The following is a 23,769-nucleotide window of genomic DNA, read 5'->3' on the forward strand; positions in this document are numbered from 1 at the left end:
GTCACGAGAAAGGGCCAGCACAGAGCCAGGTAGGGAAAATGATTTATTCAACATCCAGCAGCACAAACGCATTGGAGATGTATGTACAGGTAGGACTGCTGGGGATGAAGCAGGAAGCTCACCCTACAGACAAGGAACATTCATAGTTTAATTTCCAAAGCATCAGGACCATTGTGTGTCCATGTCCGGGCTGCTGCTGCTGAAAGCACCTGTGCTCTCCTGCCTTCAAGTCACAGTGAGATCCACAAGCAGGGAAGCAGTGACCCTGCTCCTCAGGACACACCACCCAGGCACTGCCCCCATGCCTACTGTGTCTAAAGTGCTGGCAAGAACATGTGTGAGGCAGAAAGAATTCTCTCCTTGTCCATTATCTCCCAGTCCATCAATTTAAAACAGCTTTCTTTAGGATCCAAACAACCCATCCCTCTCCCCTGGCTTCTGCATCAGGGAGCTGACAAGGCTGAGATCTCCACAGGCTTCAGACCAAGACAAGCCTGGATTCCACCTTTAGGGGCTCCTGCAGCTGCCTGGTGCCTCTGTTGAGGGCCTTAGGCCTGTGAATCCCATTTTTTCATTTATAGGGACCTTTACTCTGCAGCATAGTAAAGAAAATTCAACTATGAATAACTGCAAGCTGTGTTTGCAGCAATGGTTTTACAGCCACCATTCATTCCAGCATCATGTTCTTCTATGGAGTTTTCCTACATGAGGCAGGAGCCTCTGTACCGCTTTTCTCTGCGCTGCTCCGACTCCACGTTTGAGAAGAGCTGTTCCTTGACAGCCCTGCTGGAAATGCAGAGCTGAGTGTCCAAGGACTGAGCAGGCACCTCTCTGTGTTCGTGTCAATGGGTGTTAAAAACCCCCATTAATTTACAACAGTCTGTCAAAGCTCACTGAGGCACTGCTTGAGACTGGAAACTGAGAAGAAGGGGCTGCTGGAACCTTATTTCTAGGAGGCTGCAGCTAAGGGATCAGCTCTTCTGTTAGCACTGATGTCCAGCAAAACTGTTTTCCCCTTTGTGGGGACAATTGCACTTTGCCACTTATTACAGGGAACAAAGAAAATGGGGCATTAACCCAGCACATGCCCCATGACAGCCCAGGGGAGCCTCTTCCTTTCTCTGCCTGCTTGCTCTGTTTTAATACTCTACGGCTCTACTATTTACATCTTGTATGCCTTTGAACTCAGCTAACAAAACAGTATTTGACTATACGAGTAGCACTGCCTGCATGAGGGGACATGAGAGGCATCTCTCCTTATCCCTGGATTCAGTCACTTGCCCTGACTAGTGATTGTAAAGACAGTTCTGTGCTCCAGGTGCTGTCCTCCTCCAATACTGACCAATACCCTCCAGCCCTCTTTCCTCCTCACTATGCATTTCTTCTTTTCCCCACACTATGGAATGCAATGAAGGCAAAAAAAACCCAAAACACTGTAACCATTTGCAGACAAAACTCAGCACCAGCTGCCCAAATGGATGCCCCAGGGCAGCAGCCCGCAGCGTAAAATAAATATAACAAGATACAGCAGTATGGCACACACAGAGTGAGGGGCTGCTTACACGGGCCCTTGGGAATGAAGCAGGAGAGGGGGAAGGGAGCTAAGTGCTATTTCAGTGTAAAAAAGGAAGCATTCCCTCATGGAGCAGCATTATTGCTCAGCATGCTCATGGACCCGTGTGGCACAAGGAGGTCACAGTCCCAGGGAGGGCTCTGTCAGGGCTCTGCGCTGAGCTCGCGGCATCATCACCCCACAGCCTGTCGGGATCTCTGGACAGCAGTGCAGGAAAAGCCAACTAAATCCCCTTCTGCTGACAGGTCTTTCCTCAAAATACAATAACTTCAAGTTTAATAGAGTGGAAGATAGAACCAGATTCACCCAGAGGTCAAAGTAAAAGCAGCCAGCACCGCCTGTCGCTGGCTGCCTCTCAGTTCATGCTTGGCAAAAGTGTTCCAGGGCCCCTTCAAATGTGGGGCACAACATTCTGGACTAAAGCTACAAGCAGAGTGGTCAGGACATGTAAACAAAGCTGAACATCACCAGTGGATAGCATGTGTGTCCCTCCCCACGGCACATCCGTTCCAGTCCTGTGGGATCCTGCCCTGGTCCTGTCAGAGTCTCTGGCAGTGTCCTAAGGTCATAGATTCCCCCACTGCTCTACCGGGGGAAACTGATCCACTTCGCCCACTTCTGTGCTGGGCTGATCTCCCAGGGTGAAGGTCAGTCTGTACCTCAGCCTCACCTTCTCCTGCAGGAAAGACAAAACCCAAAAGCAATGTGAGAACAGTCCCAGCTCAACAGCCCTGAACAAAACACTTCACTGTTACAGCTCTACAGAGAGCACAAGACTTCTGTTGTACAGAGCAGGGGCAGGAGGGCTCAGGTTAAGTTCATTAGGTTCAGCTATTTACAAACTTGAGTTATTCACCTTATGCTTTCTGTAACAAAAACCAAAAGTTTTACTGCTTAGCATGGAGCAGAACGAGAAAAGCACGAATGACCTGTGAGCATAGACTGCACAGATGTGGCCAGTTGTTCAGCTGCTCTCCAGAGAGCTTTAAGACTGCTGCTGGAAAAGTTCCAAAAATTAAATTCCTCATTATATGGAGGAAGATAAAACAGTTCCTGCCCTGAAAAATGCCTTGCAATACAGTAAGCACGAGACGGAATCAGCCCTTCAATCACGGCACCTTCATGTAGCCACAAAGTGTTTTAAACAACCACTAAACCCCTCTGACATTCATCCTTTTATCTCAGAGATTTCAGCTAATACTTGAAGGGCACTTTCCTTGTAATTCTCAAGTATAAACATCTAAATTTGTCAAACAATTAGAAAGTCCTTCAGCTTTGTGCTTTGAGAGCTGGCTGACTGAATGAGTGACTAGAGCAAGGAAAAGCATCTTCTCAGATGCTCCTAGCATCATCAGTAGAAAGGGAAGTGTCAACCCCATTGTGTCCCTGGTCACAGAGAATGATGGAACAGACAAGATCTGACATTTGCCTGCTGATTCATCAAAAGTACTGCTACAGCACCAGTTAATTTAGCATTGATCTAAATATCAGCAAAACCAGGCACATTCAGTGCACAGGAGAGTCAAACTCCTGATGCGGCTTTGCTTCCCTTTAAAGCTGAGCCTGACATGATCCTTGCCCTTTGGCTAGAAGAAGTAAACTGCCCCTTCTCACCTCTCACTGCCAAACACTGTTGGGAAGAGCCTCCTCTAGCCCTGAACTGAAACAGCAACATTCCATAGTAACCACTTCTGGAGGACACATTAGAATCACAGATAATTCAGGTTGGAAAAGACCTCCAAGATCATCAAGTCCAAACTTGTAGGAACAAACAGCTGTAGCTGCTCAAATGTTTGGTCCCACCCCTCCACAGAGTTCAGCTGATATCAAACATGTCTGAAGAGGGCAGGATAAATCCCACTGTCCCGCTCACCTTTGCAGGATTTGCCAGAAGCATGACCTGGGTGATGGCAGCTGGTGGCTGGATGGGATTGAATGGAGACAGCTCAGTGCCAGAGGGTGGCTGCAGCTTCACCTTCATGGACTGCAAATGAAACAGAGAGCAGAACCTCAGGGATGATCTCCTGCCTTGGGGACAACGAATGATGCATGCACAGGCTGGGGGGACAACAGCACACATCCAAATGCTAGACAATCAACCCACAAGTGAGAATGAGGGAACAAGAGCCAGCCCAGCTTGCAAAACACAAGAGGAACAGGCAGATCTTAACTTATCCTGTTCAGTGTTTTCTGCCTCTGACAAGAACCTTTGTGCTCTGGAAAGAGCACTGTGGAAGCCCAGGGCACTGGGAATATTTCTCTGTCTGCTCTGGGGTGCCCTGACCCCCAGGGCAGCACTGACTGTGACCCTCATTCATGGAGAAAGTTTCCTAGACGTCAAGATAAACAAGAATCCACGAAAGTGTGAAATAGATTATAGAGAGCAGTGTAGGTGTATCGCTTGATGAGAAAATGAGGTTCTGGGATTTTTAGTATGTTGTGGATGGAAGCAAGATGGAGGGCACAGGGTGTGGTCCTGGGTTTCTTCTTCCTCCTTCTTCTTCATGGGTTTGGATGGCATTTTGTAACTGGGCAGAAAAGTCCCCATTGCAGCTCTTTGGGATCAGTTATTGGGTTAAAAGGGAAAATAATCTAGGTGTCAGTTCTTAATTGGATAGTTTAGTCTTAAAAGACCTTGTAACAAGAGATTGTTGGCCATTTTGTGCCTTCTAATGAAAAGCTGCTGAACTCACAGTAATGAGACTGTTTTACTGATAAAAAATAATAAACACTTGAGTCCGAACATGAATTACTGTCTCAAGTGCCTTCAATCCAGACCCAGAAAAACCAACGACTGGTACCCCCACAAGCACAGCCTATGGAAAGGTCAGACCAGGCTGTCCCAAGTCCCAGAGTCCCCGGCCAGGCCTCCTTGGCTGTGGTCTCTGTCCCGCGTGTCCCTACCTTGGGCACGGCCGCCTGCAGCACGATGTTCCTGACGGGCAGCGGCGCCGTGTTCAGCATGGACACCACCACCACCAGCACGTCCGAGCGGCCCGGCGGGCACTCCCGGGCAAAGTGCAGCAGGATCCGGAACCCGTTCTTGTCGTAGGCGGTCACGGGCAGGGCACTGCCTGCCACAGAGAGAGGAGGGAAAGGATCCAGGTTCATGCTGCAGCAGATGGCCTGAGGCAACATCAGGTGATCAGGATGTTCAGCTGGAGCTGCTCATCCCTTCTCTCTATTTCATGAGCTTTGACAAGAAGCTTTGCCTTTAAAAAATATCCAGAGCAAAGTGAAAAACCTGAAATACTTACTGGGTTTAATGGATTCCAAGGGAACATGGACATTGGCCAAAGAAATTTCAGGTGCTTTCATGGGACTGCCTTGCTGCTGGAATGATGTCGGCTGGAAGAGAGGACTTCCTGATCCAGCAGGGCAGTTGCTTGGGAAGGGAGCTGGAGGGGCCCCAGAGGCACTGGCTGCCAGCCCTGCAGGTGCTGCTAATGGGGCAGGGGTGACAGTGGTTGGCAAAGTAACCCCAGGGAACACTGAAGGTGTCGCCATGCCTTGGGTGGCACTGCTGCAAGAGAGACAGAAAAGCCATGGTGAATGAAGCTGGAAGTGAAGCAGGAATTTCACCAATACCCAGAGATAACAGCTCATCACAAGGACAAAGCAGCAGCCTGGAGTCAGGCTGGACCTCTGACTCTGCAGAATCTCACATGAGGAGAACTACAAGGACAAGAGTGGTGTTTGGGTTGGGGTCACTTCTCTAAGTCAGGAAGGAAATGGCGCCCCTTGTACCTTAACTGCAAATTCCCCTTCACACACCTTTGGATCAGGCAACAGTACAGCTGTGTGCTCTGCCTGCCTTTCCCTCCCAAAGGTGGGGAACTCGTATTAGTTTGTAAACTGAAACCTCTGAGAAGAAAAATCCCAATCCCAACATTTCTACCAAACCAGAGAGTTGAACCTGGTTTGAACCCTCAGAACCTGGCACTGCAGTGAGCTTGGCTTCTAACTGCAGAGCCAAAGGAAAGTCAGGACTTTTGCTTACCCTTTGGCTTCTTCAAGGAGTTGTCCCAGTGCATCCATCTTCTGTGACATATTGCCCCCCACAGATGAGCTGAAGTAGCTAGGAGGAGCTGGAATTGTCTTAGGAGGCCCTGCAGGGGCAGGTGGTACAGCAGGAAATACAAACGGTGCTGAGTTTGGTGCTGGGATGCTGGGAGCAGTCTGGGAGGCTGGGAAAGCAGAAGGCAGCGTGGCTGATGTCCCACATGTGGTCTGTGATGTGTGATGGAGAAGAGGGTTCCCTGCAGGGTTGCAAGTAACAGTCTTCGGATTAAAGAAATCCAGGTCCAACTGCTCATTCTGAAAGAGAGGACAAGGCAGATGCTCTAACTCACTGCTGGCCCTGATGTAGAGATGGCACTGCTATGTTACAGAAGGACAGAGGTTTACCACAAAAACAGGTTCTGGGTGACAAGCAGCAAAGTCTGCGGCCTAACTCAGGGCTACATCTGATCTGTAATTTAAGCAAAGCAAGGACTAACATCATGGGGACAGATGGGACACTGAGGAAGCCAGGTTCAGGGATACCTACTCTGTTGAAACACAGCTATCCCAGATTTTAGGGCTAAGCCAGACTGCCCCTTTGCCTGTGTGTGTGATCACACGCTTCTCCAAGGTGACAGCGTGTCCTGAGACCTCCCACAACATCAGCCTCTCCCTCCCTCCCTCCCTCCCTCCCTCCCTCCCTCCCTCCCTCCCTCCCTCCCTCCCTCCCTCCCTCCCTCCCTCCCTCCCTCCCTCCCCTGATATCCCTCCTTTGTACCTCAAACATGCTCCACTGGTTGTTCTCTGAGGTCTCCTTCCCTGCTGCAGGGGCTGGGTCATTCAGGCCTGAAGGGAAAAACAACAGGAGGAGAAAATGAATTCAGTGTAACTCCTTGGCTGCTGTTTCAGTACCATCAAAACTTGATTCAGCTCTTCCAGAGCCCAAGAACCTGATGAAACACTGAGATGGACTGCAAGTCTGTGATGAGGAAGAGACTGACAGCACCAACAGCCAACAGTCATGCCCTGCACACAGCTCTTCTACCCCATCCTGATTAGCATTGCCTTCTGCTGTTCACATCTGGGCTCCACAGACAGGCATCCTGCAGGCTCCTATGCACAGCCCCTCTGAGGCACCTTCTCCTTAGCACAACCCCACCATCAGGGCTTCATCTGTCCCAAACTGCAGCCTGCACACACAGCATGTCCCAGCAGCCCCGGAGATCAGACTTCAATTGCACTAAACAGTTACTTTCTTGCAGCCAGCTCTGGGAAGAGATTTTAGTACTGGCTCACTGACCAGGGCTTATATTCAGAATGATGCAAGGGAGCGTTCCCTGGAATCCAGGAACATGGAGAACACAAAAGGAGCCTTTCTTAGGATAGACTGAGCTGCCCTTTTGCAGGCCCCTCAGCATCTTACCCAAGCACAGGAGCTCCTCATCCAGCAAGGACAGGGAGTTGGTTGTGCTGCCCTGCTGAGCGGGCGCTGTTTCCACCTGGCCGGAGGAGCCGCTGCGCAGCGGCGCGAACGCCTGGGGAGGAGGAGGGAGGATGGGGATCTCAGCTGGGCCGGGGGCTGTGCTGGGGGCTGCTGCCAGGCTGCTGGGGGGCAGCGGAGGTGGCGGCGCGCTGGTGACGTCCAGTCCAGCAAGGTCAATGAGGGTGTTGAGATTATTGGTGGAGTTACTCCCTGCAGCAGACAGGAGAAGAGCACTACTAGGAATAGAGGCAAAAGGCTCAGAACAAACCCAGTGTGCGCAAGAAATTAGCAGAGAGATCCTCATCTGAGCATGGCTTACGGCTCTTTGTAACAGAGAAAGGATATTTGCTGTCTGGACTATGTAAATCAACACATATACTTAAAAGGATGAAAATCTGCTGCAACCACTGCTCTTTCCCCAGTGCTTCACAAATCATGATCTCTTCAAAAATCTTTTGAACTCAGATGCGGCTTTGGGAGTTCCTACAGCATTATAATAAACAGAGGTTACCAGAGAGCTGGAAAGCTGAAGGAAATTCATACCATCTCAGTCTTCATATTTAGAACAGTCTTGTCCCAGTAAGATGCTGCCAGGAAGCAGCAAAAATGTTTGAGCCCCAAACGGTAATTCTGTCACACTCGTGGTCCAGAGCTTTCAATGGTGAAGCTCAAGTGTGAAGTGGGCAACTGGTCTGAATTCACAAATGGAATTACTTGCAAAACAAGGAAAAGGACCCCTGGTCCAGTTCCTACTCTTCAGCTCTTGTGTTTTTGACAAAATTATCTTCTTCTTACACATTACCATTAAGAAACAGGACAAATGCGGGGAGGAAAATGTAAGAGAACTTCCAGCCACACAAACTCTTCCCATGGAGGTTTGCTACTGATGTCATCAAAGGTTTCAATAATAGGGACTGAGCAATGGAAAATGCAAAGCTGCAGCACTGCTGCTCCTGTCCAGAACTGTTTATCCACTGCTCAGGAGCCTTCTTGTTCCCCCTCTGATTCACAAACTGTTGGCCACAAGAACCATCAAAAGCTACTTTAACAAAACAGGAAACATCATTCAAAAGACTTAGAATTGCAGGATTCAAAAATTAAACAATTGGTTTCCCAGGAACTCACCTTCCACTACAGACATCCCAGGGAGATCCACTTCACCATTGACCACTTGCCCCTCTATTATTTTTTTATAGGAATTTATCACACGTGATAAATTGTCACTGGCCTGCAGAATGTCCCCTAGAAGAGAGATAAAAATGAACTCCAAGGCTTTAGAGGTGACCTCCAAATGACCTCCACTTTGTTCCCACTAACACTGAGAGTGCTCACTTGTCAGCTAAATAATTTGCAAGAAAACCCATGAATATTTGGCTATGAGCTCCACCACTCTGCCTCTGCCACATTTCTATAAGCAATACCCTGACCTTTTCTAGCTCTACACACATTGCAGTACCAAGAAAAAAATGAGCCCAAGGTTGTTCCCCACAGTAACTCCCTTCCCCTCCTAAAGCAACAGCTGTCCCCCATTACTGCTCCCATCCTCCTGAACCAACTTTACTATGCAGTCCTTGATTGAACTGAAATGATAAGCACAAAGAGGGGAGGACTGTCCTTTATTAAAGTAACAGGAACCCACAGTGAGGAAATGACTTTATAACTGAACCCTTAAAAAGGCAAAAAGAACAAAAGCAATTAAAAAGGACAAGAGTAGCTTAGTTTACCCAAACTGCTGTCATTATCCTCTGTCTCGCTGGCCAGCTTGAACAGTGTCCGTCTTTTGGTTTCACACCTTTCGTAGAGCTCCTGAAAGACAGATTAGGACAAAAGGTTTCACCAGCCAGGAGCCACTGCCAGCAGCATCAGTCAGCACAGAACGACCCCCAGAAGAGAGCAGTCTCACTATGCTGACTGTGCCAGTGTGGCTGCATAGCCAGGATGGCCCTCTGTGCCCAGCTCACGATGCTGAGCAGCGTTACATGAGCCTGGGGTAACACAACCTGCATTCCCCAACACATTTCTCAGTCCTCCCTCACATCAGCACTTATGGCCAAGTTCTAATCCAAAAGAGATGTTCCTTCCTCGTACAGCAGTCCCTAAAAGCCTGAGGAAGAGCTTCAGCAATTTGGCTTCAATTGTGCTGCAACCACTACTGAGTCTGCAACCACACAGCAGAAAGGCGACAGTAACAAAGTGGTTCACAGAAACAAGCATGTTTCTTAAGCATCTTACACTCTTTAAAGACTTTGTTGTTAAAAATACGTGGGTTTGATTTTTTTTAATAAGATACTGTGCAATTCTTAAAGGCTCTGGGCCTACCAAGTCATCCCTGGTGGTCGTTTTGATTTTCAGTTTGCTGATGTTCTCCTAACCCCGTAACACATGCTAAAATTCTTCCTCTGAAGGAGAAGGGACTATTTTCTGCCCCATTCAGCCTTTAGTTTATTCATCCACAGTGCTGCAACAGAGTTATGACCTGCAATCTGTGTGTCCTTATAGGATCCAGAACTACAAACTGCAGCTTCTAGGTTCTGCCACGCTGCACCTCTGGAGAGCAGCTGCACCTCACTTCAAGAACAGATGAAATGGAGCTACCCCCACCCAGTCTTTTGGTGAAAGGCACTAAAAACATGGATATTTTCTTGCCTGCTGTTTGCAGCAACTGCTCCTGTTTCTCACCACTGCTCTCCATATTACTGCAGTGTTTGTAATTCTCTGCAGAACTCAAGTCTGTAAGAAAGGACTGACTCCAAGATCGCTGGGAAGAAGGAGCAGCTCAGACCCACCTTCATGAGCTCCCTGTCAGCCTCTGATGAGTCCTCTTTGCTGTAGTGAACCAGCATCTCATTCAGCAGCTTCACATTGTTGTTCACCTCTTCCAGCGTGTGCATGCGCTTTGTCACCTTCTGGATCCGAGCCTCATCCTTCAGGGTGGAGAGCACAGACAGAAAGGGTGAGTTTCCTTCTAAAAGCTCACAGCAACACAACCACAGACATTATCTGCAAATGTGTCAAGTAATTGCTATTTACGGTTAAGCCAGAAAAAAAGCAAACAAAACCCTTCTTCATTCATATGAAGCTTTGTTTATTTTATTGTCTTTTCACCACCATTCTAAAATTACAGGCAACCCCATATTTCCAAAAAGTCTCATTAGATAGACCTTAATGTATAATTACACCACTTAAAAAGCTCCCAGAAGTTCCTTTCTGACCTTTTCAGAAGATTTTTTTTTTTTGTTCACTTGATGCCACTTAACAAAAGAGAGATTTTGAGGCAAAACATTTACTAGGAACAACAAGCACATTCTGGTGGAAAATGTCCACCCATCTCTGACTGGAGATTCCAACTGAAGATGTAGGACAATCTGCTGGGGGACAAGAGGAGCTTGAATGAAATATCTTGGTAACCTATACAACAGCTACAGTCCAGAAGGTATCCTTTTATTTGCCAGAATTCCAGTGAGTCATTTCCTGGACTTGAGTTTGGAATGACTGTCATGGGTGGATGCAGCACAGCTCTACAAACAGGAAGGTGTTTCCATGAACTTGTTTGTGAGAAAAACCAGTCCAGTGACTCAGTCCTCAGCATCCAGGGCTGGTACCATGATGCTCCCACCAAACCTTGATATGAAATCCCACCTTGAGTGATGGGAATGTGGTTATTTACAAGAGACATTCAATTCCTGCCCCATCATCCACCAGAGACACCAACTGTAGACACAAACATCGTATTTCTGTGACACAAACATCTCCTAGGTACAAGCCAGAGACCAAATCTTAAGGTCACCACAATCTGAAGTCAAATTCCTTAAAACCTGGAAAGCAGACTGCTGACCTGAACCAATCCTACAGGCATTTCTTACCTCTTTTACCATGGATTTTATAAGTTTGTTGGCCTCTTGCAAATCATCTGGATTTTTGCTTTTCAGCAGCTTGGCTAGAAGCTGAAAGACAAGAAAAATATAGTCAGGAAATAAATAATAAAGACCCTTGGGCAAAGGAAAAGGAATCTGTATGAACAATTCAGGGGAAAAGGGATACAGCCCAGTATTACAAAACTCACACAGCTTCCATAGTTACAGGGACTTCAGCAGGAGTCATTTAGAGTTTATTATCTATGTGAGTTGCTGCATTCCTGCTTTTACACAAGACATATTCTGTGACATCTCAGTGACTTCTGGCACTAGATAGTTATTCCTCCCATACATTATTTTTCCTCCTGTGTGTGAAACATTCTCTACTTTCCAGTACTTCAGCAGGATGGCACTTTAACATAAGTAACCCCATAATGGTAAGACAGACAAGGTCTTAACTGGAACTCTGGGTTAAGCAGGTGGAAAAAGCAGTGACCCCTGCAAAAGTACAGATCATCCCCCCCAAAATAAAAGCCACATTATTAAACTTTGCTTCCCTATTCTAAATGTGCACCTAGTAATCACTTTTCATTAGTGATTTTGACACAAGCCTTCACTGTACCTTGGATTTCTCCTCATCATCAAAGACTGGGTTCTTGGGACGAGGCGGTGGGGAAGGAATCAGTGTTCTGTCTGCAGGAATCACGGGATCAAACATGACAATCCCTGAAAGCAGAAAGGGATCCTGAGGGTCAGCACACACACTCACACCAGGCAGGGCACACAGGTACTCCCAGGCTTCTCTCAGAGCCAACACACATCTGTCCCTGATGCTGCCACGCTGTTCCAGTGAACAATACATTCACATCCCTAGGCTTTTACCTGGATGCTCTCCCAACCCTACAACATGAGCTAAAACTCTGCCTCTGAAGGGGAGGAACCATTTTCAGACCCATTCAGCCTTTAGTTTATCCATGCACAGTGCTGCAAGGGACAGTTATGACTTCCAATATGTGTGTCCTAATAAGAAAGGATGGTTTCCAGAGCTTTCATGGAATCTATTTTTCTTGTGAAGCTATTGAGTTTTTTTCATTGTGCCTACACAAGAAACGTGTCAGCTGAACTAAAGGAACAGCTGCAAAGCCATCTAGTTAAAAGAAATAAAAAAGCTACTTGGAAGCCCTTATTTCACTTGAAATTAGACTTGTTCAAACAATCTAATAACTACTTCCACCAAAAAAAAAAAAAAAAGAACTTAGAAAAGGCCCTTCAAACCAAAACAAAAGTATTTGCAAGGTATTTCACTAATTTCGTTAACCGAGCCAACCCAACCCTGCCCAAGGCATTTACACATAATGAAAAGCTTTTCAGATAGAGCAAGGGAGAAATTATCTCCTCTCAGAGCTTGCCTTGATCCCATTTAATTAGAAGCGGTATATTTTGTGACACTCTTGCTCAAAGCCCAGGCTGGAGGGAATGCATGAGCGAGCAGCTGACTCCCTACCTTGTCTCTTCAGCATGTAGTAGGCATCCTTGATTTTGGATTCCTCTGGCAATGCCACAGTCCAGCTGTACAGCAATTCAATCACTTTGGACTTCACCTTCTCTGAGACTCGGTCCCCCAGGTACTAAGTGTGGGGAAAAAAGGTCCAAATTCTTCATGTTCTTAATTTCTTTTTAAAAATAAAGCTCTGTGTAAGCTCAGTGAAATACATTCAAAAGTGTATGATCCAAGTTCCAAGATGGTCTAAGGCACATCTCATTAGGAGGAAAAGGTGCTCCTCTAATAGATTTGAAATAACAGTGAAGAGAAGCTTTGTGGTTACCTTCAACAAAAGAAAAAGCAGCTATTCTGCTGGATTTTGCTATTTTAAAACTACAGCAATACAGAGAACCACCCCCTCCTCTGTCTTATGGGAGAGAATTTGGGAATGCATTGCTGCATCAATCATGCCATAGGGAAGATTTTCAGCACATTAAACTCATCATGAATGTTGAGGGACTTAGCCTGGCACTCTTTACACAGCAAATTAGCAGAATGAGGACTAGAACTCCATGGTCTGCTGTCAAACCTCATGTCTCAACCTCTGCATCACATTTCTCTTCCACAATCACTGGAATTTCGTTTTTTAAAACAACACAGCCCAAGTTTTAGAAGCCCTTTAGAGTTACCTGAAGGATTAGAACAGCCCAGAGACTGCATAATGATGCAACTTAGTACAACTTCCTAAGAAATTTAGTAAGGCATTAAAAAAACCCCAAACAACAAGAGCTTAGCTAATAAATGCTCGTGACTATAGACTAATAAGTGCAATGAGCCCAACAGAACACTGAAAGTATTTGGGATGCTGTCTGTAGCTTACAGAGGTCAAACAAAAAGCAGCTACAGCTGTAACGCTCAGGACTAACCTTTGGAGACACAACTTTTATTAACTCATTTAAAAAGCGAAACTTCCCAACTTCATTATGAAATCTTCTCCCACAATTCTTCATACAAGCTTCCAGCACCTGCATTCAAGGAACGGAAACAGAAAGCAAAGGGAAAATCCTACAATAACAGTGTGTGTTCTGCTTAGAGGGGAGGTAAAGGGTTCCTGTCAGTGAGACAAGTATTTCTGCTCCATGCAGACATCTATCTCCCATCCTCAGGGATGACATCAAGGAAGGCTGGTGTCCCACCCTCATCCAGGTGTATCTGAGTCTGTGTTATCTGAGTACTTGGCCTCAACAATAAACACAAGTCTTGCTTGAAGATAACAAAGGAAAGCAGCTCAAACTAACCCAGAGTTGTTTCTGGACACTTTAGGGATGGAACTTTAGGGTGCTCCCTCCCACCTCCCACTCTCTCCGAGGGATCTGGGCACTCAGGCCCAGCTGACCCCATGGACACACCCTGTGCCCCCTCTACTCCACCCAGGCGATGCAATAGGATACATGCCTGGATTTAAGGGGAGGGGTAAAGACCACCTACTGTCAAGGCTTGGACTGCCTCCCATTCCTGTGGTGACTGGATTTTATGAGCCAGGAGTCTCACAGCTATCTGTGGCCTAGAACAGAACAGGTAAACACCATGGAGGACTTTAACACTTTCACAAATTCTGCTGTTTAAACAAAATGTCTTGCAAGTAAAGATTTAAACATATAAAGCTCCACCAGCAATTATCAGTGATAACCCCATTTTACAGACTGGTAAATGGAATAATTTTGGCCAGATGAGAACCCTAGGGCAGCTGAACCTGAAATTAGAAGCAGATTCAGAATTCCCAGTGCTCAGTCTGGATTAGCCACACTGCCTTTCACAGGAGAGGCAGCATCTTCTCTCTGTTGTAGCCAGCTCTCCCTTGTGATATCAGTATATATAAAAAAAATTGTAAATTTTTGATAATGGAATTTCACACTTTAAACTGTGAACGTTTGTTTATTCATTAAGTCTAGAGCAGTTTGGGACACCCACCCTTCAAGTTCCTTGTTGATCTGGTCACAGAATCCGATGATGTATTCCCAGTCTTCTTGCCTGTTGGATGGGTTGGTGGCTTTATCTTTGGCAAGGGAAAGAGAACGTATTACCAATCAAGAGAAGAAACTGTATAAAAGGTCACACATTTCCTAGAGAAAAGCATCTGACATCCACTGCCAGCTCTAACAAAGCAGAAAGAAGTGCACATGCGGTATGTCTGTTCAGGGAAAAGGGTGTGTCCAAGTCGAGACATCCAAACATCCAGCAAGAACCACTAGTTCCAAAGAAAACAGGTGGCCAAATCTCAAGTGTTCAGAGACAGGCTATTCCCATATCCTAAATGAGAGCACAGAATTAAATATTTCAGCTCACAGTTTCCTCTGCCTGAAATGCTGTCTCTTTCTACTTGGCTGTAACAAAAAATTCTTTAAAGGTTAAACCCTCACACTTTCTACATATGAAATTATTTTTGTATTCCCTGGGAATTTTGCAGAAGCAAGAGCTGGAACATCAGATGTTTCATATCAGTCATTTAGCGTTAGCACTTGCTTTTGGAGTGCCAGCTGTTTTGATTGATGCCTTAGCATTTCTCCTGGGATTTATGAACTGAAATTTATTATTATACATTGAGTTCTTCTTGCAGGTAATAAACACTGTGGCCTGCGCCTGATCAGGAACTCAAATCCTACATGCTGAAGCTAAGAGATCAACACTTTACTGACAGGGCTATTTCAGGCTCCTGAAGGATCCTCCCTCAAGCAGCAGGACCTCACTGACTGTACTGATTGCAGAGTAGCGAGGCCATCAGCACCTCTTTGGTTATGAATGCATCTTCTCCATGTATTTTACTTAACCCTGATGCAGCAATGAATTTACAGGAGATCAGATTCCTGCTTTAACCTAATTTTCCAGCCAAAATGACCAGACATAACGATTTTTCTTTCTTGTAAGGGAAGAAACAATGCACTGTACCTGTCCCTATATATCTAAGAGTTGGCCTTTAAGAAACCTTCCTAAAAATTTTAATATAATGGAAAGAGGTTTAGGAAATTAAATATTGCTTAGTCAGGTAGTATGGAGCAGGCGATGAAGGGCAGGAAAAAACCCAGCACATACCCCTGTACTTTCATCTCAGAGGGAAACATAACAAAACAAACACATGCTGCATTACCAAGTGTCATTTTTTATCATCATGAAAACATATCCTTTTACCTTTCCAGAGACAGCTAAACAGCTGTCAGGCATCTATTCCAAACCCTCCCTTTCCCAGTGCACCTCAGCCCTCCCACTGTGCCCATCCTGCAAGGTTTGCTCAGGTTTTCCTCCTCACTGAATAGTATCTGTAAAGCAAGTAAATTTTTCCATGGATTGCACGGTAAAATATTCCACTGGTAAATCTCTGTGTCCACTGCTGACCTTCATGGGACCCTAGATGAGCAGGGAGGAATAACTGCAAGATAACATTCTCACTGCGAATGGTAGAACTCACTGAGCTACCAAGCTGGTCTTAATAGATTCAAGGGAAGCTCAGTTTAAAAGACAACTTCTGCAGAGCCAAACAACTGTTCCAAACATGTGCCACCTAAACCTTATTACCACATTTCCAACTGATGAACACTCTGGAAGCATCATGTAACCATGGACTTACAACAATCTAAAACAATCTGTGGACTCTTCATGCAAGTCAAACAGCACTGTGGTGGTTTGGTGCTTCAAAGCACCTCTTGTACTCAGCAGGCCCAGAAGAAAAACCATTCAGTTCCTGGCTGGAATTAAGGGAATTTACTTAAAAAATGCAGGAGGGGCATAAACAGATAAGGACACACAACCAACTGGACTTTGCTGGCTGCACATCCTGAAATTAGGAAAATTATGTGGTACAAACAGGGAAATGTAACCAAGTTACCCATGTTCAAAGTGTTAATTTTAAAGCTGTTCCAAATATCTCAAAAAACTTTTTGCAATGACACTGGATTATTTTATGCTCTCAGACTCATCTAAGTTTTTTCTGCAAAAGCTCTCACACAAAGACAGTGAAGTCTCAGAAGGAGAGAGCGACTGCCAAAGGGAAGTGCTGTTCCACATGAAGAAATTTCCTATTTCTAACATCCATAAAACCTCCATATGAAACCTTGGTTCATAAAAGTTAATGAGCTTGATCACAAGTCCTGCCCTGGCTCTGGAGATTGATGTGTTTGCATGACACAACACAACAGGGTGTATGGATAGCTGTTCCCAGTCTCAGCACAGCCACATGAACGCAGCATCCCAGCACAGTGGAATCACCTCACTTCACCTACAGGAAGCTGTGTCATGTCTATCAAGTTGTGACTTACAATCCTCTCTTTTTATGCAGAATGCTTAAAATGTGGGCAAGGAGCTTGTCTGTGCTGCCTTATAAATATGCTTCAACCCTTATGTGAAAGGATTCAGTCCAGGATGAAGAGCTGGTGTTCTGGAATATCAAGTCCTTGGCTTTTCTGTTGAAACTGCCAACCAAGGCCTATTTGGTACCAGCTATTTGCTTCCACAGACACTTGTCCACCTGGTCCCCTCCTGAAAATCCCATTTCACACTGGCACCCACATGACTCTAAACTAGCAACCTGGGGACTGAAGTCTTGGCACTGCCCCAGTCCTGCCACCACTTCTGCCTCAGTTTTCAGGATTTTTTTTTAATGTGCTCAGGACAAACAAAGCTGCTTCACACCCACCCTGAGTATCAGAACCACTCAGCCCTCAGGTGCTCTGCCAGACTGAAATGCTAATGAGGCAACATTCAGATTAATAATTAGATATGAAACAAAGGTGTTTGTTTTCTCTAGAGAGAAACTATACTGGAAAGCAGAGAACTGCAGAGCAGCTGGAATGGAGAGACCCACAGACCATTAACTGGCTGGTAACAAATGCTCCTGTTTTCCTGGTTCACTTCTCTAATGAAATGAGCCAAAAGCCACCCCAACAAAGAGTTTCCCCAGGTCATGTTTAGCCTGTGATTCCCAGCCCAGGCACATCCAGTCTAACAGTCAGACTCTGCAGTCCCAGGCAGAAAACAACACTGAGCCAGACAAATCAAGGAAAAAAGAAATAAGGACAGTTATAATATTTTATCCATTTGCATCTGTTCCACAGTGGAACACTGCCTTAGCCTGACATGAGTGGGATACAAGAAGCTTCCTTTTGGATGCTGCAGAAAAAGCAGCATTGGAGTCAAAGGCTCCAGTTGTGTTTGTACAGCTGACATTATCTCCTAACCTTCTTCTGTTTCAGCTCAGAGTAGAAGCAGAGCCTGCCTGCCAGGAGGGGACAGGAAGGATCACCTCTCATCCCAGCTGCCTGGAATGAGGCAGGACATGCAGATAGATGCCAGATCATCCCAGGCTGAGGTGCAGATCTTGCTGCAGCAGCAGGACACGAGGATGATGTTACTTCATGGGTCTGTGACTCCACCTGATGCCAGAGGCAGAGCAGCAGGAAGCTGCACACCACCACAGGAAAAAAAAAAAAACAATGGAACATTTTCAGTCAGAAATTGTCCATTTTCCCGTGGCTGGGAAGTTGGCTGTGCTGCTGAGCCATTCCCTTGGGAGGGGTACAGCATGGCACATCCTCAAGGTTGGCAGGAGCCCGGCTTTGTCATGATTACAGAAAAACCCCTCGGGAGGGCAGGTGAAAGCCGGGAGCTGCAGCAGCTCCGCCCGCCCGGCCTCCGCCGGTAATTCCCGGACACGGAGGGCCCCGCGCCCCCTGCCATGGGAGGGGCGATACAGCCACACCAGCAGCGATCGCTGTAGCAGTGACCTGGCAGAAAAGCATCCTCCTAAATCTGACGGCAGCACTCAAGCCATGAAAAAAGTGTGCCCCTCTGCAATCAGGCTCGCTGCAACGCTTCTCACAGTGAGTAAGGCCTTTGCAACTCTCCCCTGCAGCCCCTTGGCCAAGGACACATCACCTCTCCCCTAACTTCCTCAATTAAAAAATATCCCCAGAAAACAAGCAGCCAGGAAGCATTCCAGGCTATACAACCCAAAATATCCTTCCTACTAGAGACATTTTCACACACAAACTGAACTGGGTGAGTCAGCTCTCCTCAGAGAAATATTGCAAGGAAGGGATGTGGGTGTTCCTTCTTGTGTCTCACTGCCTACAACAAAAGATATTGACAAATTGTGGGAGTTCAGAGGAGGAGCAAGAACGGTAAGGGGACAGAAGGGATTGAGCTAAATTGAGAATAGATGAAAACATCGTTCAGCCAATAACTCGGGTAACAGACCATGCCAGCATGTGTATGTTTGAATTTTATATAAAAATACCAAGAAAGAAGGAGAATTATCAAATCTTGTTTATGGAAGGATAGCTCCAAGGGTAACAGGTTTTGCACTCTGAGGTATTTGGGGGTAATGACCATCTTCTGCTGTTTGCCCAATGCCTGACTACTTGGAACTTCATTTGCTTCCATAATCAAACAAATAACTATTAAAAAAAAGAGAAGAAAATCTAGGCAACAGGCTATGATGGGAAGCATGGCCTCCCAGGGACAGCAGCAGGAGCTCCTGTGTGTAGAATACACAAAAAAACCAATTACAGTTATGACTGATTCGTTCAAGAATCAGATCCCTGTGTTCTGTACAGCCAGAGCCCAAATGACATGAGCAGTACGGATAGACACACAGGCAGGAGCCACTCAGCAGGGGTAGGGCATCAACAAACAACGGGGGTTTGTCCCCTCTAACCTTTAAGGTACCTTAGCCTGACAAAGGGTTTTGATATATCCAGCCTGTACAGAATGGATGTCCACAACTACCCTGAAACTGCAGCCAGGCATAAAGCAGGGTTTGTCTACTTGAAAAATCACAGTTGTGTAACACATGAATACAATTAACTCATCTGGGAAGCCCCACAATTCTGAACCTCACGAACAGCACTCAGGCTGTACACTCGACGGGCCACAACCCAGGCGAGGGAAGAGACGGGAGGGACAGACACGAGCCATGACTCTTTATGGACAAGAAAGAGCAGCAGCCTCCAGGCGCTGAGCGAGGCGAGCTGCAGACCGGCTCGGTGCCCCCTTCTCCCGCGGGGATCCGGCCCCGGCCCCCAGCCGCTGCCGCGCCCCACACCGAGCCGACCGCCGGGAGGGGAGGCCCCGGCTCTTCCCCCGGGACGGCGCATCCCCGGGTGCTGAGACCCCGAGCCCGGTGTGCCAAGACTCCCCCGTGCCCGGGGGCTGTGCCAACCCGTCCCCAGGGCGCTGTCACCCCCCGGCCTCCCCGGGACGGCCCCGGGGCTCCCGCCCGGCTGAGGGGGGTGGCAGGGTCGGGCGAGCGGAGGCTGCAGGGAGGCGCTGGGAAGGAGCAGATGGGCCGGGGCCAGCGGGGCCGGGGGTCGGAGGGGGCCGGGCACGGCCCCCACGCCCGCGGTACTCACTCAGCCACGACTCCAGGCTCTCCCCCTCAGCCTCCGCCATGTTGCCGGAGCGACCCGGGGCCCCGCCCCGCCCGCGCGAGAGCGGTGCGAGGGGGCGGGGCCGGTGCTGACCCCGCCTCCATCCGCCGTGGCCCCACCCCGCGCGGCGGCGCGCGCAGGGAAGATGGCGGCGCCCAGCGCGGCGGGGCTGGGCCGGCGGCTGCGGGCGTGGCTGCCCCGGTGAGGGGAGAGGGGCCGGGGGGGCTCCTCAGGGGCTGCTCCCCGCCGCGGGAACACGGGCAGCGCGGGAAGAGGCCTGAGGGCGGCTCGCCGGGAGCACACGAGGGGTGCGGGGAGGGTGTGCGCCGCACCGGGAGCACGCGGACAGGCCGCCCGCCTGTTTCTGCCGCGCTCACGCAGGCATGGAACTGTCCCGGTTGGAAGGTTGGACCTTTAAGGTCATCTAGTGTCACCGTGCCCGCGACATTGCCTTTCTGATCCCTAAACCACATCGCCCAGCGCCGGGGGCAGACGCCTCTTGAACAGCTGCAGGGACGGTGACGGCCGCGGGCCCCTGCGCAGCCCTTCCAGCGCTGACCACAGGAACGGTGAAAAAAGGGACAGAATCCGCACTGAGCTGCTCGCCCCGCTGCCACGTGATGCCTCTCACTTCTAGCATTCCTTCTGAGGCGTGCTCACATCTGTCCACATCTGCCTGCATCCCTGTCACGACACAGCACGTGCACTGGCTTACAGCCCCGCCTCTCTTGCTCCTTGCAGGATAATGCCGGTGAGATGGAGCCGCTACAACCCCAGCTACCTGGAGCCAGAAGTGAAAAAGGAGTCGCATCAGAAACCTTTAGAGGAGCTGACTGAGGAGGAAAGGGAACAAATGGAGCTTAAGGCTGTTCGACCCATCAAAGCTGCTCCTCCCAGTCTCTCCAGTTCGGTGTTCAGCGACCCCATGATCAGGTCAGAGAAAGCAGCAACTCCTCCTCTCTCCAAAAATGCCTGGGAGCTGTGCTGCCCTCTTCTGCCTTCACCTGCTGGCTTCACATTGCCTTTTGTTACAGCACAATCCCTATATTCTGGGTTAATCTTTTCCCATCAATGAGTCCATTGTTCTGCAGTGATTAGAGATAATTACAGCAGATTTGGCAGCACCCACACTTAACCATTGGAACAACACAAAGGGATGGGGGGCTTATTTCTGTGGGTGATAAAATCAGAATTAATATCAGATCCTATCTCACTTTGTGTTTACAGTAAATTCACCAATATGATGATGAAGAGTGGAAATAAAGTGCTGGCCAGAAGCCTCATGTCTCAGGTAAGAACTCAGGTTTCTTCTCACTATTATGTTAAAACTAGACTAATTGGAAGGCTGGGATGTCAAACCCACTGAAATTGGGAATTACCCGAACTCGGGTGGTAAATCTCTGTGGTCCTGATGTGTTTTGCTTTGCCACATGTTGCTTGTAGCATGATTCCTCTGATAAACCATGATTTGTTTGATAAAATGTACATTGCCCCAGCCTCCTTAGCTCACAGACCAGCAGGTGACAGTGTCCCTGTGTTCTTTTGTACTGCATAAGCACAGAGAATACCCTTAAGAAGTATTATTTTCTCTAAAGGTCTTATCAGCTCTCTGTCATGCCTTACCCTCTGTATAACTTGCCCTTGAAGTCCCACAGATGTGTCACCTACATGACACAGCTTTGAGCCTGCTCTGACCCACAGCACCTGGTATTAACTTCTGTTCCCATCTGGTTTCTTCCACCCCTGAACTCCCTTGAAATTGAAACATTTTGCCCAAATGTTTCCAATTAACTGGTTACAGAAAAGCACAGGGGCTCTGGGCTCCGGAGGGGAGGCTTTGCAGGGGAGGATGCTCTGAGCACAAACCCCCTCCCTAGTCCTGGCTCCACTTTGTCCCTGCCCTTCCCTGGCTTCTGGCCCAGGTTTGTGCTGCTCATCCCCCTCACTTGAAATGCAGTCACTGACAAAAGAGACTGAAGAGCTGGAAGAGAGTGAAGTAAAACTTGAGTTAAAGAATTCCCAGTGGGTCTTTTGCTTCTGGGGTTGGTGGACCAGCTGCTCACATGAGAAGTGATGTAACCTCATAGAGCAGGAGAATCCATCTGCCCTGTATGTCTTCTTTCTTGCCTTTCTTCCAAGACTCTGGAGGCCATTAAAAGGAAGCAGCTGGAGAAGTACCACAAAGCTCCAGAAAATGAGAAGGAGACAATTGAATGCAACCCCTACGTCATTTTCCACCAGGCTCTCAAGAACTGCCAGCCCATCATCGGGCTCAGCAACATCACCAGAGGAGGCAAAACCTACCAGGTGAAAGGGGGCTGGGAGCACATCTGGTTGCAAGGCAATTAGCTAGGGAGGCAAATGAACTGGTTTCCACCCCATCAGCTCAAGATTATCTCTCCTTGGAAAGAGCAGTCTGGAATAAAACAGCACCTAGAAACTGTCCAAAATCAGGATCTCCACCTCTGAGTATTGTGCTTCCCCTGTGACAGAATCACTAAGGTTGGAAAAGACTTCTAAGATCAGTCAAGTCCAACTATTAATCAGCAGCAGTCTCTGGTTCTCTGACTAGATGTGAGAAGAAATACACAGCAAGTATTTTCCAAAGAGACAGAGATCAGCAGCAAAAGAATTGGTAATCTTTGGAATACTAGTCCCATCCTTTCCACTGCACCATGTTGCTTGGGAAGAGGTCCCAAACCCCTGGGGCAGGTCACCTAGGTCCAGTGGGATATGTAAAACACTAGCAGAATCTGTCTCTGAGTATGGGCTCTGCAACCCTTGGGGCCTGAAGCAGAGGTGAGATGTGGAGGCATTTGGAATGAGATGATCTTTAAGGTCCCTTCCAAGCCAAACCATGCTGTGATTCTGTGACTTCTCTGTACTCAGTGCAGAGATGGGGTGACCATCTCCCATCTCTGCTAACTCAGACCAGCCTGGATCCAGCTCCCAGACAGGCCAGAGTTTCCATTTTGGTAGCAGTGGCCAGTTCCTATGGGCAGAGCAGGAGAACTGGCAGGGCTCAGCTGTGGGGAGTGGGTCTGGCTGCACAGAGCAGCACAGTGAGCACCTGCAGGTGCAGCTGGTGCTGTGTGGCTGCTGGGGAGGAGCAGGTTGCTGACAGCTGCCACGGTTTAACCCTTTCCCAGGTGCCCGTCCCGCTGACGGACAATCGGAGGCGCTTCCTGGCCATGAAGTGGTTGATCACCGAGTGCAGGGAGAACAAGCACCGCCGGACGCTGATGCCAGAAAAGCTCTCCCAGGAGCTGCTCCTGGCCTTCAACAACGAGGGGCCCGTCATCAAGAGGAAGCACGTCCTGCACAAGATGGCAGAGGCCAACCGGGCGTACGCCCACTTCCGCTGGTGGTAGGGACCCTGCGTGGGACACGCTGCCACGGCCTGGAGAGCAGAGCCCCGGGACTGCCAGCCTGGGAGAGGGCAAGGGGGAAGGAATATCCCTTGCAGGCAGCTTCTGTTCTAACCCAGGGAAAGCTCACACGATCCCCACGAGTGTCTTTTTCTTTGTGCTTGTTTGGATGGGGGAAGGGGGAGTCTGAGTTACCAGCCTCAGCGGGGCTGCTCCAGTTAGTTCATAATCACTTCCCTGTGAAGACAAGCCTGAGATGGTTTTCTTACAGCATTGCTAAACAAAGCCATCTTTCACGTACCTGTTTCCTGGGGATCTGAAAGTCTCCCTGCTCCTCAAATCAGCAATGTTTTTGGCTGCAGAGCTAAGAGCAGAGCTGGATTCTTTTCCATAGTGATTGGTACAACAGGCAATAAAAGGCCCTTTTTGATTTTGGCCATCAGCAACATGGTCTGCATAGACTTGATGGGAATGTTGACAAAATAAAACCAGTTTTATGAAAGGTTTCCTGATTCCAGACTTTTGTCTCTGTTGCTCCAGGTACCCTGGTTGTGTAAAGCCCTGAGGCCCTAGACTGGAACAAACACT

At 48.0% G+C, this 23,769-nt stretch overlaps 2 protein-coding genes across 2 annotated transcripts; one reads left to right on the plus strand and one right to left on the minus strand.

Annotated features, from left to right (window-relative positions):
* Nucleotides 1–37: 37 nt before the first annotated feature.
* On the minus strand, nt 38–19,875 carry GGA3 (golgi associated, gamma adaptin ear containing, ARF binding protein 3). The gene is made up of 17 exons (XM_084218202.1): nt 19,796–19,875; nt 14,367–14,451; nt 13,884–13,959; nt 13,322–13,420; nt 12,417–12,540; nt 11,535–11,638; nt 10,922–11,002; nt 9,845–9,982; nt 8,783–8,864; nt 8,184–8,300; nt 6,999–7,268; nt 6,354–6,421; nt 5,574–5,890; nt 4,831–5,096; nt 4,478–4,647; nt 3,447–3,557; nt 38–2,249 (listed from the first exon to the last, which is right to left on the minus strand). Exons 1-17 carry the CDS (start codon nt 19,833–19,835, stop codon nt 2,139–2,141), a joined length of 2,259 nt encoding a protein of 752 aa, XP_084074328.1. The 5' UTR covers nt 19,836–19,875; the 3' UTR covers nt 38–2,138.
* Nucleotides 19,876–19,932: 57 nt separating this feature from the next.
* MRPS7 (mitochondrial ribosomal protein S7) lies at nt 19,933–23,689 on the plus strand. The gene is made up of 5 exons (XM_084218482.1): nt 19,933–20,014; nt 20,555–20,746; nt 21,041–21,104; nt 21,953–22,120; nt 22,963–23,689. Exons 1-5 carry the CDS (start codon nt 19,959–19,961, stop codon nt 23,182–23,184), a joined length of 702 nt encoding a protein of 233 aa, XP_084074608.1. The 5' UTR covers nt 19,933–19,958; the 3' UTR covers nt 23,185–23,689.
* Nucleotides 23,690–23,769: the final 80 nt, after the last annotated feature.

Source organism: Fringilla coelebs, assembly GCF_963513975.1.
Source record: "Fringilla coelebs genome assembly, chromosome: 19".
NCBI lineage: Eukaryota > Metazoa > Chordata > Aves > Passeriformes > Fringillidae > Fringilla > Fringilla coelebs.